The 17,483-nt window shown below is 37.2% G+C and overlaps 1 protein-coding gene across 3 annotated transcripts in view; it reads right to left on the bottom strand.

Annotated features, from left to right (window-relative positions):
- LOC129800031 (THO complex subunit 2) overlaps positions 1-17,483 on the bottom strand; it is a 30,099-nt gene that overhangs the window by 12,409 nt on the left and 207 nt on the right. For all 3 annotated transcript variants that reach the window (XM_055844386.1, XM_055844387.1, XM_055844388.1), the window contains exons 2-8: positions 17,031-17,196; positions 16,691-16,941; positions 12,333-12,714; positions 11,368-12,246; positions 7,077-7,811; positions 2,617-2,901; positions 2,244-2,552 (exon numbers count right to left, since the gene is read on the bottom strand). In XM_055844386.1, coding sequence (XP_055700361.1) covers positions 2,244-2,552; positions 2,617-2,901; positions 7,077-7,811; positions 11,368-12,246; positions 12,333-12,714; positions 16,691-16,941; positions 17,031-17,196 — 3,007 coding nt within the window. The remainder of the gene's footprint in view (positions 1-2,243; positions 2,553-2,616; positions 2,902-7,076; positions 7,812-11,367; positions 12,247-12,332; positions 12,715-16,690; positions 16,942-17,030; positions 17,197-17,483) is intronic.

Raw genomic sequence — 17,483 nt, 5'->3', positions numbered from 1 at the left:
CCGTCCGACTGTCACCAGCTCTAGAGGCCAAACAGTTCGAGATACCGACTTGGAATCTTCGAGAACCCCCCATAAATCGACCCAAGGATCGTTTACATACCCCTCATTTTCCACCCACCCCTGCCCTTCCCCTCCAAAACCTTTTTTTTTTGGGATTGCTTATTGGATTGGATATTTTTTAGAGATGCGAACATTCCATCCTTATACGAAAATGCCGTTGAATAATTCCTAATAGCGGTTTTTCAAGGTCAAAAGTTAAAGAGGCTCTAGACAGCGTATTTCTCAACCTAATCAATCGAATGTAGCCTCTTTGGAAAGGTCTTGGAATTTCCGATAAAACTAAATTCGCTTCTAATCGTTTATGAATCGGTAATGAACCTGTTCATAACCGATAACAAATTTTTATTCAAAATTAATTTATATTACTCCCAAGATGTATTTTGTGCAAAGTTTTGAGTTATTTATAAATCCGTTCAAATCGGTTGTGAACCGGTAATGAACCGGTTGCGAACTGATAAGTATTTTTCGTCCGAAAATCAATTCTATTACTTTTTAATCTCATTTATGAATTAAATGATTAAATGATTTATGAATCGGTTCAAATCGGTTGAGAACCGGTAAACGGTAAATCAGTGTTTTGAGGTATAGCATCTAAGTCACGAATCAGAGTACTTTCCAAAGTCTGGGACAGTTTTCCATCCCTCTTTTCAATAAACTTTATACGACTTTTTGATTTGCGAATGGAAGAAATGTAAAACAAATTTATTAAGGGGGTTTCCGAATTACAAGGTCAATGGAAATCGATATTTTTTATTAATTAAATCGATAAATAAACTAAGAATACACTACCAAAATTTTAGAACTCTATTACAAGTATTTTCGAAGATAGAGAGCCGAAAACAAAGGAGCGCATAGCAGTTTTGCAAGCGCCTGGACGAACATACAAAACTTTGAAGCTAGTTTTCTTCACTTCTCATTTTTAATATTTTGTCGAATTGGCGGGAAAGACAGCAAGAAAACGCATAAGGGCTTATTGTCTTCAGAATTAAATGCTCTTCTAGTTGAACCTAAATGATTTCAGAAAATCTCTTTTTTCTATTTTTTACAGCATGTTAAAGTCAAAATTTTACCCGAAAAACCTATTTCTTTATAAAAACCTGTGAAAAAGATCCAATTTTAAGATTTTCTTCAATTTTTCTTGGTTTAACTATGAAATAAACTTATAAATTTTGAAAATTAATTTGGTTTGTTTTTTAGACAAAAATTATAAGCTGCAGATTTCCCGCCAATTAGGCTGTATACTGTGACGAAGCGCTCTAGTAAATTACTCATTATTCCGCCATTTTTTAATTTTTTTTTCGAAAAAATTTATTTAGGTATTTTTGGTAATTTGCGACGATTAATTCAATAGGTGTGGAAACCTATGAGCGTCGGTAAGAAAAAGCAAAGAAAATTTCAAATTCTTCCCAAAGCTTTCGACTCGGACTCCAAGCCTTCCTCAGTGGTCAAATTTTTAGTCTTTTCTTGCTTTGTCAAAGGGTCTTCTAGTTCACAGGGCATGGGATTTGGGGCACTGCACTTGATTTTCAAATCGAATTTGCGACGGTCAAAGTTATGTACAGCCCCATAATGTATTATTAGTATACAGGGACATGAATTAAATAAATAAATAAATAAATAAAAAAAAGTTGAACCACATTGAAGGGTTTATTTCTCAGCCGATTTGATTAAATTTGGAGTTTTTGGAGATGTCTGGAAATTTCCAACACGACTACGCCAGACTCAATCAACAAGGCATCAGTAAAGTACCCATAAATCGCTTGTTTTTAAATATTTATCACAAAATTGCTTTAGGAAATCTTAATTTTAGGGCTTGGTATGTGTCTCAGCTAAAAATTTTCTATTTTTTCTTTCTTTATAAAAATCTACTGAACTATTTTTGTTTTTCAAAAAGAAAATAGTTACACGGTTAAGTTTCTTAACAAAATCTTTCCAGACTGTTTATTCTAGAGCCTAAAATATTTAATTGATATGTGTCTCAGCTAAAATTTTTTTAATGTGTCTCTACTAAAAACAAAAGTCAAAAGTGTCAGAAATCTGCTTTTAAGCAACTTTTCAAAGGTTTTTCACTTTAAAAACAAAATTGAATCAGTTTAATATCAATTTAGGATATCAATTCTCGGAGAAAATTACCTGTAATTTTTTTAAGTAAAGAAAATGAAGAAAGGATAAAGAAAACTCACCCTATCGTAGCAGAGTAAGGTGGAGAAGTTGGCAGTTTTGAGACTGTGAATGGTGTGAACAAATTTAGCACAGAAGATGGCATCGAGCGCCGTGAAGGTGCATCGTGGAAAGAGGCAGAGCTGCAGAAATTGCGTTATCGTCTCATTCTTTGCCGTCTTGACGCTCCTCGACAAAAACCAGGAATCCTTCTCCTGTGACAGACGATGCAGGATTTTATCCACATGCTCCTGCTGCTTCTTCCTCTCATCCTGCAACTTATCAATGAGTGCCAAATATCTCTCCTGTTCCTTCTTCCCTTTCGAAGCATTCTGCAAAGTATCCCCATGGCCAATCATCATCAATCTTCTGCTGCAGAAAAAAAGAGAAACTTACCATCTCCTTGGACTCCATCACTTGACTCGACATCTGCTTCAACTTGGCAATTTCCTTCAGGTAACTTTCAGCCGGGACCTGCAAATCGTACATGCTGAGGGACCAGAAGGTCACCAGAAACTGCGGACTGACATCCTCCCAGACTTTGGGCGGATGCAGAGGGCGTACAGACTCCACAATCGGCACCATCACGGACGCCGTGGCCTCCAGATACTTGCTCAATTTCTGCGACGTGGTGAGTTTCTTGGAGTTAGGATCAGCTTTTCTCAACTGATCGTACTTTTGCTGTTAAACCCAAAAATTTTGTGACTTGAATACCAAATGACTTGGAAATTATTAAAACTGAGAAGTACATTGGAAAAAATGGACATTTCAGAGAGAATCTTGCAAAATAGCAATTGCGGAAACTTTTTGGTAATTGAGAAAATATGCTCCTAATGGCAGTTCCTCAGACAGAGTTGATAAAAAATATACATTGATGATTTATGAATTTTATCTTTTAGCGTGGAAAAATAACAATTTGTTTTCTGTATTATTACTGTAATTAAAAATTTAGAAGAAAAATCGCTGTTCATTAGGGCAAATTAGGCTAATTCAAAACTTGCTCTAAATGGAAATTTTTCACTACTCCAAATGGAAACGTCATTGTTTTCATGATAAATACAGTACTAAATTATTATATTTAGGGGGAGGCTTTGATCGTTCGCACATACGCTACCTTCAAACACTTCATATTTCTCCAATATTCCTTTATGAATCTCACATATGGCTATATATTTTAATAGCTAGCCTTAAATCCCATCTTTCCTGAAAAAAATGAAAGTCTAATCCTTTTTTCCTAGTTTCAGGAAGCAAAAACTAAAAACAGGTCCAAAACTGTAATTTTGCTGTGCAATACTTCAGACGATTGTGCACAATTAATATCACTTTTCTGAAAAACTACTATCACATAGGGTAGTAGGGTTATTAGGGTTCAGATTTATGCAAAAATCTTTTAGGCTGAAGAGGAACTTTTTGTGAGTGGAAGAAAATTCACAAACTTGACCCATATTCATCGATCGCACATAGAAAACATGGCTTCTTCAGACATTTTCCAGGAAACTTCATTTTAGATGCGATATCTCATATTCACATCTATTGTATTTTACCGATTTGGTCCATCACTAAAAAGTAAAACTTAAAAATCTTAAAGTTGATAAACAAGAAGTGATTGACTCAAATAGGCCGCAGTTGAGTCATTTTTAAGCAATTTTGTATTTCTTTGATATAAAAATATATTTCAAGCTTGCACAAAATGAATGTGCAAAGAAAGAATCACATCTACAATAAGCTCACATAGTTTACAACTGGTTTTGACAATCTTTGACATAACCTCACTTTTGTGTTTTTTTTCACGTCAAAGAAAAAAAATTGTCCGTGAGAGACTGTTTTGTGAAACTTTTGGCCTGTTCACCCTCTGAAGCTCAATCTCTGTGCTAAATCCAGATTCCTGTAGCTGTAAGGACAGAGAAATCTTCAATGTTGCGCATTCAAACGTTTTTGTGTATATCCGGCTCCGTGGAGGAATGGTGGAATCTTTGCGGTCTTTTCGCTTGCAGAGTTTTAGTCAATTTTTAGCTTTAAAAACTTATTGATTCGTGTAAATTTGGTGATATTTGGACTTTTCAAGAAAGTATTCATTAGATTTAACCGTTTCCGAAATGAAATTCCCATGGAATCAAGCAAAAAACTGGTTTTTAGTGTCATGAAAACATCTCTTAGAAAAGTTCCAAAAAAGTGATATTAAAACGTTTTTTTTTCGTTATAAAAAGGGTTTAATCAATTAGATCAGAGTTCCCTTTAAACAATGATGTGCAACTTTTAGTGTCCAGTGCAAAATTTACGGTGAAAATGGAGTGTTCAATGATGGCGTCAATCGTGTGCGAAGATGGAAACTTGATTGAACTTTCGCACAAATCGCCATTAAATTTTTATTTTCATTTAGAGAAAAATCTGAGGATTTCCTGGGATAATCTGAGGTGGGATTATGAACCCTGTAAGTAAGAGACTTTTTTGGCATAGTTGGTGTATCAATGCGGTTTGCATGGTAGTCAGAAAACATCACTAAACTTGAACATCAGAGTTTTGTGTGCGAAAGTTCAAAGCCTCCCCCTACTTTTTATTCCAATCCAAAACACTAAAATGTTGTCGACTGATCTACCAGCAAGGAAAACTTATAGAAAAGTCCTCAGGGAACCCGTGATAGAGGCTTATTTTGCCAACTCTCGAGTCGAGCCACATTCCAAATCACGCCATCATCACTGATAGCTCACGCCATACTGACTACTACAATCAGAGGCGCTGTGGACGAGTGAAACCTTGCTCATCAGGCGGAAATATTTGAATCGGATTTTAGTTATAAGAATCGACCACAAAAATATATTTTCTATCAAATTTTCGATTTCTAATGCAAGTGGTTAAATAAATTCCTATGAAAAACACTCCAAAAAAGGGGATCTCAGTGGCGCAATAGGGAAGACCGTTGTCTCTTGGGCAGATAGATCCCCGTCATGACTCACAGTGATCTGAGTTGGAGTCCCTGCCGGTATAAAGATCTGAATACAGTGGGACCTCGATAAAGCCAACTAATTATTTCCAGGCCTGTTGACTCTATTGTATTCGTGACTCAATCGGAGTCCGAAAAAATTAATTAAAATGTGAAATTTTGATATAAAGAGGTATTATTTTGTGTTTGTACTAGATAATTGATAAATTTAACACAATAGTAGAATATTTTGCTTAATTAACCCATAAATTCTACACCCTCTGGTCCAAAAAAGTTATGTTTAAACAAAAGTTGAAGATTAAGGAATGATTTCACAGAATGTTTTTATCATTAGTAAGTATCTTAAGTGAAAATTACTATCCATGTGATAATATTGAGGTCCATCCACGATGTTATGATAAGGAAATGGTGTCTTAGAGATTTTTTTCACTTTTTTTTAGAAGAGCTCCGGTAGATATTAAATTGTTAAAAATTCTGATGCAATTAACGTTATCAATTAGAATTTATTTTAAACTTTTGTTCAGGGGGGCGACATTACCTCTGAATAATGCGACCAATTTTAGTATAAATTTTTTCCTGTTTTCGTACACATTTTACGAGATATCTTCAAAACTACGTAGGTTGCCAATTTGGGGTTTTCGGTTGCCTCTTCGTTATTAAATTGGCTTTTATTTTGTATTAGTATTTTTTGCTAATTCATTCTACAATGACAGAAAACAGCTAATAAACTCAAGCTTTTGTTGTATGAAAAAGAGATTGATAGTTTTTCTTTTCGTTATTACATAACTATGGCTCTAAACTTCACAAAAAGAACAATAAAACCAATTTTTCTCATTTTCTTCTTGCTCTGAAAAATGGGCACTAAATGGTTAGAGATATCTACTTGGAGTTTTCATATGACCCCCTAATAAGTTAATCTGAGGATTATTATTATGGCCCTCATTTCCTCCCTACCCCTCCCCTTCTACGCTAAAATCGTTTTTTTTTTTGTGATTACAGGAAAACACGTTATTGGGATCATATGGCTTAATCAAAAAAATTTAAGACAAGAGAGAAAACACAAGAGAACTTTCAATCAGTCAACACGCTTAAAATCACGAAAAGAAAATAATTTTGTCGAAAATTGATTGCACGGTTAATATATGAATTTTAATTGTTTTTCTTGTGGTTAAAACGTTACATTGATACACCAAAACACTGATTTTTATTTCGAAAAAGTCATACTATATTATAAGTTCAATAATAACGGAAAAATTGACTCTATCGGAGTCAATTTGGGTCCAAGTTGACTCTATCGGAGTCCGTAGAGTAAAAAAAATAGCTGTTGACTCTATTGGAGATTGACTCTGTCGGGGGTTGACTCTATCGAGGTCCCACTGTATTTCACTGTATTTAGATAAGACATTTTTACTGTGATATAACCGATATAATGTAATAAAAATGCATCGCCTCTGCTCAAAACTCCGGAAGCATGGAAGAGCATCCACATTGCGGGGAAGATGCTCCTGGACGATCTACGATCAGTAAATTCTTCCAACTTTGATATCTTTCAAATTCCCAATTCCATAATAAATATTGATTAAAAATAATAAAATCATCAGAATTCAATTTATTCTTATGATTTTTTTCAAACCTTCAAAATATTGCATGTCGTATAAAATTAATAAATCACCATCTTTATCCTTATCTAGAAAAAATTTACCATATCAACTCTGTTCACCTATAAAATGTCCCTGATTTTCAAATAATATTCCAATTCCAACTCCAACAAAGACTGGAGACCTTGGTAATTGTGCTCAATTAAAATTATGCTCAAATAAACTGAAACATTACAGCAAATTGCTGCGACATTGCAAAGAAATAAAAAAAGAAGCTGGAAGAAAAATTTGAGTTTTTTTTGTTTTGTGGTACTCACATTAATTTGATGGGAAAACATGGGACGAGCCAGGAAGAAGGCCACATCGGAGTGAATATGGTATTCCTGGAGCATGCTGTGAATGGATGGTAGACGCTCCATGTACTCCTCCACGGTGTACGTGGACCCGAGGAATGTCCCAAACTGCACCAGAGTATCCTGGCACTGATCATACAACTTCCCCACCAGCTTCAAGTGACTGTGAGCTGTTTCCCGGTAGATGACGCAGTGCTTCTGCTGTGCCATCAGCAGACACAGAGCCACGGACAGATCATTGCTGGCCAGTGCCTCCTTCAGTCTCTGCGACGACTTCTTCGTATTCCGCACCTGACTGAAGTATCCCGCCTCCCCGCGCAACTGTTCCCCGCCACACATGGCACTCAGCTGATCATTTGTCATCTCCTCAGCCGCCTCAATCCCTGCCATCTTCTGCACCACTTCCTTGAGGATCAGCAGATCCAGGCTCTTGTGAGCCTTCAACTGATTCGCCACGTACTGCAGCAAACCACTCAGCTCGATGTTGTACTTCTTGTAAATGGCACCGCAGAAGCTGGCCAGGCTCTGCAGCCACATGGACAGGGATGTTCCGTCGTGCTTGAAACGATCCCGATCCGCCTGGGCCAGAGCCTCCACCAGGCAGTAGCCCAGGACGTCGTAGGAAAGGGACGTCAGATATTTGAGGGAATCCACAACAGGTCCAATGAGATTGTCATAGATCTGGATTTGCAGGAGGATCTACAAAGGAATTCCGCGACTTAATGACCAGTGATTAGCTTACTAGTACAGTGTTAATTAAAAGCAATATCCATGCAGCATAGAATAAGTCCTTAATAAGTACTTATTAAGTCCTCAATTAAGACACATTTTCGGCAAATGCAGAGACACCTGTTGCAAAGTAGCGGCAAAGAGTGGAAATTACAATAGAGGATGAGAGGGTTAAGCTGTCTACACACTAGACAAATTATTACAATAATAACATTTCAAAGTGACATTGAAATAAAACTTCAATATTGAAGAGAATATTGAAAATAATATTTCAATATTCGCCTATACACTGTACAAATTGCCTTCAATCTTACAACTTACTAAAATTACCATTCTAATCAGAGATTCAGTTCCTTTCAAACAGAAGATTTCTCCTGGTTCCTCCAGGAAATCAAAGAACTTCTGGGATTTTCTTCCGTATTTTTTCAAGAACGCCCGAAATACCCAAGTTGGTCAGAAGATTTCTCCGATCAAATCCTCCGAGGAAATCAGATTTACAGAACCAAGAGAAATCTTCTGACCAACTTGAATATTCTGAACGTAATTGGCAAAAGATATAGGAAAATCCCAGAAGATCTGTGATTTCTGGAGGAATCAGGAGGAATCTTCTGACCAACATGAGTATTCCGTGCGTACTTGACAAAATACAGAAGAAAATCCCAGAAGTTCTGTAATTCTGGAGGAACCAGGAGAAATCTTCTGGCCAACTTGGGCATTTTGTACGTTCTCGACAAAATACAGAAGAAAATTCCAGAAGATTGTAATTTGCTGGAGGAACCAAGGGAAATTTTCTGACCAACTTGGGTATTTTGAGTGTTCTTGTCAAAATACAGAAGAAAATCACAGAAGTTCTGTAATTTCTGGAGGAACCAGGAGAAATCTTCTGGCCAACTTGGGCATTTTGGACGGTTTCGACAAAATATTGAAGAAAATCCCAGAAAATTTGTGATTTCCTAGTGGGACCAGGAGAAATCTTCTGGCCAACTTGGGCATTTTCGACGTTCTCGACAAAATACAGAAGAAAATCCCAGAAGATCTGTGATTTCCTGGAGAAAACAGGGGAAATCTTCTGGCCAACTTGGGCATTTTGGACGTTCTCGACAAAATACAGAAGAAAATCCCAGAAGATCTGTGATTTCCTGGAGAAAACAGGGGAAATTTTCTGACCAACTTGGGTATTTTGAGTGTTCTTGACAAAATACATAAGAAAATCCCAGAAGATTTGTGATTTCCTAAAAGAAGCTGCATAAATCTTCTGACTAACTTGAGTATTCTGGGCGTATTTGATAAAATACAGAAGAAAATCCCAGTAGATCTATGATTTTCTGGAGGAATCAACAGAAATCTTTTGACCAACTTGAGTTCTCTCGGTGTTACGACCAAGTGCACAATAAAATTTCAAAGGAACTGTGATTTTCCGAAGGAAGCGGGTGAGAAGTGCTAACCAAGCTGGGTTCTTGGGAAGATTTGACAAGATTTGGAAAGATTTGACAAAATTTACAGCGAAATTCCAAGAATCTGGGATTTTCTGGAAAAAGCAGGAATGCAATATAAAATTGGATGTGTTTTCATTCAAGAAAAAGGAAATCCCAGCAGTTCTGTAATGTTCTGAACGAAAAAGATTCCTGACCATTAAAAAATATTGAAGGAAATATCAAATAAATTTGATATTTAGAATTTCTTTGAAATTTGATTTCAATGTGACTTTGAAAATTTTTATTTACATTACTCGGCCTAGTGTGTAGCCATTCAAAATAATGAAATAAAATATTAAAAAAAATGCTCCATATTGAAACAAATATTGCAATAATTGCCTACATATACTGGACAATTTTCTTCAATATTGTAACTTTTATGTCAATAAATCTTTGCAATGTGGAGGCAATCCTTGTCAATATTGGATATTGATAAGAAGTATTGCAATAAATTTTGTCTAGTGTATAACCAGCTTTTAGGGGGAGGTTGTGCAGCTTCGTACTGAAAAATGCGTCCAAGATTTAAGATTTTTTTTCTGAATGCCATACAAACCAAATCAATTATATCACTATGTCTAAAAAAATCTCTTACTTATTTGGTTCATAATTCGACCTCACAAAATTCCTGGAAATCCTTGGGTTTTCCTCTACAGGAAAATGAAAATTTAGTAGCGATTTTTACGAAACTACCCTGGTCTGCTCAGCTTCGTACAGCATTTTGTCCACCTATGTAGGCCTTATTTTCCGCGGAAACATTACACCGGACACAAAAATTTGCGAATCACTGCCTAGCTAGAAGGTAGAAAATAAGTAGATGAAAATCTACTTATTTTCATCGTTTGTAGGAAGTATCACGTATTAAAAAATCAATTTTATGCTATTTTTCTAAGAAATGTTTTTTGACACTTGGAAAACCATTTTTGCACTGCATTCTGACAGTCAGTTAAGTGCTTGGTTAGATGTAATTCTCTCATAATCACACCTAATGTAATCCTCGGATTTTCTCTAACACCTCCAATTGGTCTTATAGAACATTTTTCGGACATAACTGATTTCGAAAATGGCCAGTGACCAATTTAAAGTAAAATGTGAAAAATTCCGCTTGAAAACAAAGGAAATTGAATGAAAAATGCTCAAAACGCACCGCATGGGCAATGAAAGAATCACACCTACCGTAAGCAGACTTAGACTTAATGTTTGATTTGACAGAAGCGAAACAAAAAAAAAGCATCTGATGAAATGTCATTTTGCTGTGGAAGCGCGTGTTTTCCTTCAAGATTATCGTGAAAATTCTTTTAATATCCCAATTTTCTTGTAAACTTATTCAGTGGAAACTCTGATGGGTCAAATATAGTCCAGAACGGCGTGCACAGTGTGACCTAAAACAGTGAGAAGTTCTCTTCTTCTTCTATTTAATGTCAGAGTGAGGAATTCTGAAAGTCGGTGGTCAATAATTTTGACAGATAATAATAATAAAATAATAATAATATTTATTTCCAACATCATATCTCAAATGCGGCTGCTGACCGACTTCACAAAATGTTTTTACGAAGCTGCAAAATTCAATTTTCCTGAGCTGCAAAGATGGTAATTCCCGTGAATTTTGCCCCACCCTAAAAAACGACTCCCTTCGAGCGAAAGATTTTCGCGGTAAATATTAACTCTGATAAACCCTCTATCACTTGTAATTAGCTGTTTTTACGAAAAGACACTCGAAGTATGAAAAAAAGCATAAAATGTTCCATTTTTTTTATTTTTGCCTTCTGGATCCAGGAAAAAAAGGCCTAGGTTTCCAATTTTGTCAGGAAATGTGAGATGTAGAACTAGATATTCGAATATATGACCATGAATGATATTCATTTAGTAAATTGGAAAAAAATCAACTTTTACGAAGCTGCAAAATCTTCCTCTACATGTTAGCCACTAGATGGCGCCTCAGGGGATCAGTAGATAATGTCTCTATGACTCTTTTTTTCGGGGTTTTTCGAAAAATAAGCCTCTGAGAGATGTTTCTGAAACCAAAATCCAAGTTTTTAAACTTTTCTACTTACATAGTCAAAGAGGAAACCAGGCGAGCAGTGACTCAGCTTCCCAATCAGACGTCCAACTGGTTTGATGTTCTCCTTGCTGACCCTCTTCATCAGGGCCTTAATCTGCTTCTGAGCAGCTCCGCGCTTCTGAATGAGCCTCGGCTGCGTCAGGTACGTCTCATTCTTCCACCTTCCGTACAAACTGAAGCGATACTGATACGGGAAGAACTTCACAACGGTCCAGATCTCCTCAGCCACGCAGCAATTGCAGTCCAAGTAGGACAGAGCCGGCAGAACTGCTGCATCGAGAAGGCTGAGGATATCATGATAGAGAAGTTCAGTATCACTCCCTGAAGCCGGTGGCTGAGATGCGTCAACATTGGCATCTTGCAGGATTGCCTTCATGAGACGCACGAGTTTGTACAGGAGCACAGGATCGTAGTGGAGCGAGGGACCAAGGGCTATGAACATGGGAAAGGCATGGACACGTAACTTCTGAAACGTTGTCACTTGCGGTGGAGCCAGACGACTGGGATGCCCCGGAGTTGGCTTCCTCCTGATGTAACCCTTGGCACACTTAGCCCCATACACTGGCTCAATGATCGAATGGATGAGATTGCAGAGGGCTCTGGCAATCGGCTCATGGACAATAGTCGATTGTTCAGGCAATTTCTTAATCAACTGCTGAGCCGTTATCCAATCTCCAACCCTTAGCAAAGCCTCACACAAACCAAATTTCTGATTATTGGAATATTTATCCTGAGGCACATCCTTCTCCGGCTCATTCTCCGGCTCCTTGTCCTTATTCGTCGACACAATATTCAGCTTTCGCACAAATTCTTTGGCATTGGTCATCTCTGTCTCCCAATCTGCAATGATCGTCTTGTCCGAAGGGCTCAACTGCAATTTTTAGCAAAGACACCAACCATCACCATCTCCTCCTCCTCCCACCAAATCCAATACACAAACCACGAAAAAAAACTTACCCAAGAATAAATCTCATCAAGCGATATCACACTGTTCTGCAGCAGAATCGCTGTGACTTTGTACAGAGATGCCGGTGTTCCAATATCAGCATAGTGGCTGTATTTGTAGCCTAACACTTCGCAGATGATCTGGCCATCGGGCATGTAGGCCTGCAGAAGGGGAACGAATAGCCTATCCTGATCTGGACGTGTCTCAAAGGACTCCAGAATGATGTCAAGAACGCGATTTGGATCGGAATTGAAGCATCCAATCAGTGATTTTATTATCTCAAGCATACTCTGAACTGTTGTTGTGTCTGAAATCTCTTTGTTCAGCTCTGTGATCAACTTGGCATACCCCTCACTTTCCTCGCGGAACAAATTGAACCTACGCTGTTTGTAGCTGAAAAAGGATTGATTTTGCCCGGTAAAACACTTGATTTTCGAAAGCTAGGAAGAATTTAGATTAGAAATTCCATTTTCGAAATTAAAAACAAGGGAAATCCTGTAACTGGGTGTGCTCACAGTCGGAGTTTGATTGAAATCCAAAAAAGTTAAAATAAAATTCCGGAAATGTTAATTTTACCCTGCAGTACTAATCCAAAATCGGTGTAAATATTACCCTTTTTAGTTGTATTAGGGGTTAAAGTTACCCTTTTTCATGTTGATTTTACCCTTAAAAAGGTGTAAAATTAACATTAAAAAATGTTGATATATTTTTACACCCCAAGTGTTAAAGTTAAGACGAAAAAAAGTTAATCGTAGCCTTTTTTCTCATTGTAGAGATAGATACTGTGAATGTCGATAAATTCAAACTGAATTTCGAATATTCTAGAAATTCGAACAAGGAATTTATGATGATTCAGAGACTATGAAAAGATTTAATAATAGGTCAGGAGTATTATCAGTCTTGTTGTTTTGATTTACCTCAAAATAAATTCAAGACTGACGTAAATATCTTTACATTCGAAACACTTCGAAATTCGAATAGAAAAAAATTAAGCAAAAAATGTTTTTGGCTTTCACAACCGATCTTCGAATGATTTTTCTCTTGGGGAAACTTTCGTTTAAAGCTCAAGAGAAAATGATTTCATCGAAAAGTCATTTAATTTAATTTTCGAACTTATGTGATATGACGAAAAACCTGACACGATAGTCAGGTTTTAAACTCTAGTATAACAATCCTATAAAAATACAAAATTAACTGTTCAAAATAACTTATAGGGTGAAAGGAACGTCTATTGACACTTTAAGAACTCGTGTTAGCACCTATTGACACCCTACTCTGTACCATTTGGAATACGGAATTTGAACATCTCTGTTTATAAGAAAAGGTATATTACAGAAAAAACATTATATTACTTATATTTTACTAGATACATTAAATAATTTTCAACATTTTGACAAAAGTGTCAATAGAGGTTCCCTGTCGAACAGACGTTCCTCCGTATTTCGGCACATAAAATTTTGTCCGAAAAACTGTATGTTCGAAATATTTATTTTCGAAAATCGGCGCTTGATTGAATCAGCTCTTTTAGTGTTACAAAGTGAATGTAGAAAGCTTAAGTCTGCCAGATAGTTTATTAAAAAATCATTTTAATAAACTATCTGGCAGATAACTCTGGTAAATAACTCTATTTGCACAAAAAGTCGTTGATGTTCGAAGAATTCAAATTCAATTTCGAATTTTCATACTAAATTTTCGAACAAGATGGGGAAAATTTATCAAATATCACACTAGAAAGCCAGCAAAAGAGTTACTCAGTGATTATGTAGTGATAAAATAATGGGGCAAGAACAGTATAAGCGTCGTTGTTCTGTTTTTTCCTCACGACAATGTGAAGACCGACATATTTTGACACTTGAAAACTTAGAAATTCGAACAGGATGTACCTTAGTTACCTTTCGGAATTATCAAGAAGTAAGAAAGTCTCTTTTGTAACTTTTCAAATAGATTTTCCAATGGCTTTTCTCTTTCCCAAACTCTACTTCTGTACGGAAAGATTTGATCCATAGACAACCTATAACCGAAAAAATTTCGACATCGAATTTTCGAAGGTAAACCACTAGGAGGGTCTTCCTCTCAACCGATTTGCTTAAATTTGGCAATTTATGAGCAAACAAAATGATTGCCTCTACCTGAAAGGAAGACCATACTAGAATTTATATATCCGAATGGTCACCGAAACTCAAAGGTCATCGTTTCCTTAGGGCTTCCGTAATGACAAATCATCGCTTTCCATTGGACTTTTTAGGCTGTAGCGGCAAAGTGAAAGCCATTGGTTCCGTTCAGTAATAACCTCTCGAAGAGACAAAGCCACTCCAAAGCCAATTGGAAAATCTACCGGAAGCCTAAAATCGAATTTCGAATGAATTTCGAATTTCGATATTCTTGACACTTCAAACGTCAGCAATGTCAACAGTGTGTAAAAAGTGAATTTTTGTGTAGTTTTGTGGAATTTCAGGATAACAGAACGTCTAAATTGCAATTTTATTAAAATAAATGTCCTTTTCATGAACTTTGCTCACTTTTGTGTGACTCGTCGGTTTAAACTTTCGAACTTTCAACGGGTTTTTAGGTAAGTTCTTTATGATATACCTTCGAGGCCCTTCGAGTCGGTAAAGGAAAAACCTCAACCGGAGAGAGCTCTCAAATCGGGAAGGTTATTAGTTATTACTGAACGAGAGGATTGTGTATCTGAAAATTGTCCTGGAAGGAGTATTGAAGCCATGGGGATACAAAAATTTCAGTAAAAAGTACTGTAAGGTCGAACAAGACCCGGAATCGTCGCAGAAACGTTTCGTTGTTAATTTTGGGAGCACATTGACCTCTTTGATCCCCGGATGCAATATCCGTCGTGCATTTTTTTTTTAATTTTTGGCAATGTTTTAGAGATTACCTAGGCAGACAATTCGTCTCCTCAAAATTAAACTGTTCTAACTGCATTTTCTTTGTATCTGCAATCGTAGCAAACGACGCTTCATGATGCGTCATTAGCAACAAATTCTGATACAAATTAAATGCACTTAGGACAGTTTCATTTTGAGGAGACGAATTGATCACGTGTGAAAATACCGTTGAATCATTCCTAAGAACGGGTTTTCAAGGTCAAATGTTAAAAAAGGATCTAGACAGCGCATTTATCAAGCAAATGTAGCATGTTTGGGCTCGTTGGAAAGGTCTTGAAATTTCCGACAGAACTGAATCGATAATAAACCGGTTCATAACCGATAACTAATTTTTATTCGAAATTAAATTTTATTACACCTGAGGCGTATTTTGGGCAATGTTTTGAGTGATTTACAAATCGGTTCCAATCGGTTATGAACCGGTAATTAACCGATTACAAACCGATAAGTAATTTTTGACTGAAAATCACTTTAATTACTCGTAAAACTATTTCGGGGGATGTTTTTAAGTGATTTATGAATCACTTTCAAATCGGTTAAGAACCGGTAAACGGTAAAATATGCGAAAGTACTTAGTCCCGTCCGTCCCGTTCGTCAACCACTTCTGGAGAAAAGACAGTGAGAGATATCAACAAGCGGTTTTCGGCAAAGGTTAAATGTCGATAAGCCGCTAGAAGTTGATGATGTCAGACCAACCCCCTTCCGCCATTTTGAAACGCTCCCAAATATTGTTTTCTCAATAACTCAGCCCCTGTGGCATCGATCGACCTCAAATTTTAGTATCTTATAGTTGGGCTTAAGACCTTTCAATTCAATAAAAAAAATTAAGCCTTTTCGGCTCCCCTGACCTGAACTATAAGTGGTAAAAATTCAATTTTCAAATGGCCATATCTCCGGTTCTAATTGTCAAAATTTGAAAAGAATTGGTGTTTTGGAAAGCTCTTGTGAAATGCTACATTTTTTCTAATATCCCAATTTCATCCAATTTAATTTAAGGTCCGATTAATCGAAAAATCGATTATCGAAATTTCAATTTCGAATATTTCAAAAACTAGACTATGCTTTTTCTTTAATTTTAGTATTTTGTAGCTGAGGCCGAGACCTTTCCAACAGTGGGTCTCACTCCTCATTCGATCTTCCCTGACCCGAGATATTATCAGAAATGTCTTAAGAAATGAAAAATAACTTAACCGTAACTTTAAAAATTAATTAAAAACAGCTTAAAAAATAAAAAATGACCCTAATTTAATCAAAAAATTATGATAATTTTTTTTTAAATATTTCTTCCAAAAACAAGGTTCGAGCTATAAGATTAATTGATTTTTTTCTTGTTCTAATTTTATTATGTTGCTTTTCCCCAAGTGTAACTTTTATAACAATCATAAAATTAAGAAATAAAGCTTTTATTTTTACGACATTTAATAATTTAAGATGAAAATTTAAAAAAATAAATAAAATTCAGTACTCACTATAGCTTGGTCTTGACCTTGATGAACTTTGTGTAGAAGTTCCTGTTCTTCACTGTGCCCACTTCCTGCAGCGTATCAATCTCCAGGCGCTCCTTCAGCAGCTTCTCCGAGAGGAACTTCTCCGTGGCCTTGACGATGTTGCAGAACTGCTGGCGCTCCTCCTGGGATGAATCTCCAGCGCTGGCACTGGTCTCTGCATCCAGAACTCCAATCACATCCAGGATTATCGACGGCATGTCCGAGTGAAGGTACTTCAGAGGGAACGAGAGAGAGAGAGAGCGAGGGTCAAAAGGGACCTTTCCGGAAGCACGGAAAACACGATGGGAGATGGGATACTCACAGCAAGCTCAGTGAGAGCCGAAAGGACAGAGTCCTTACGGAGTTGTCCGCGGACTCCATGGGCCAGGAGCTCGTAGACAGCGTGTGAAATGCTGGATTTGCGATCGGAGGATTTGGCAAAGAGTGGACTCTGGGTATCCTTCAATGCCTTCTTGCATTGTCTCAAGCTGCAAAGAGACAGATGGAAAAGAGAGGGGGGGTCAATGGGGGGCGCGCACCTGCCGCATGGACGCTCGGCCAGTCCGGAAGGAGGCACAGACAGATAGAAGAGCGACTCAGCGTCTCAAGCACCACATCCTGGCCACACCACCCAACGCCTTCCGCGCGGAACAGTGGGGAAACCTGGGGGGGACCTGGTGACGACACCACAGGGAGGAACAACCATGATGGCGTGCGGGGGCTTCCCATGGAAGCGAACAACAAAAAAAAACAGGGCAATGTCGCGCAATCGTTC

The sequence above is a fragment of the Phlebotomus papatasi genome, chromosome 1, assembly GCF_024763615.1.
Source record: "Phlebotomus papatasi isolate M1 chromosome 1, Ppap_2.1, whole genome shotgun sequence".
Lineage (NCBI taxonomy): Eukaryota > Metazoa > Arthropoda > Insecta > Diptera > Psychodidae > Phlebotomus > Phlebotomus papatasi.
This window is presented reverse-complemented; position numbering and strand designations above follow the sequence as displayed.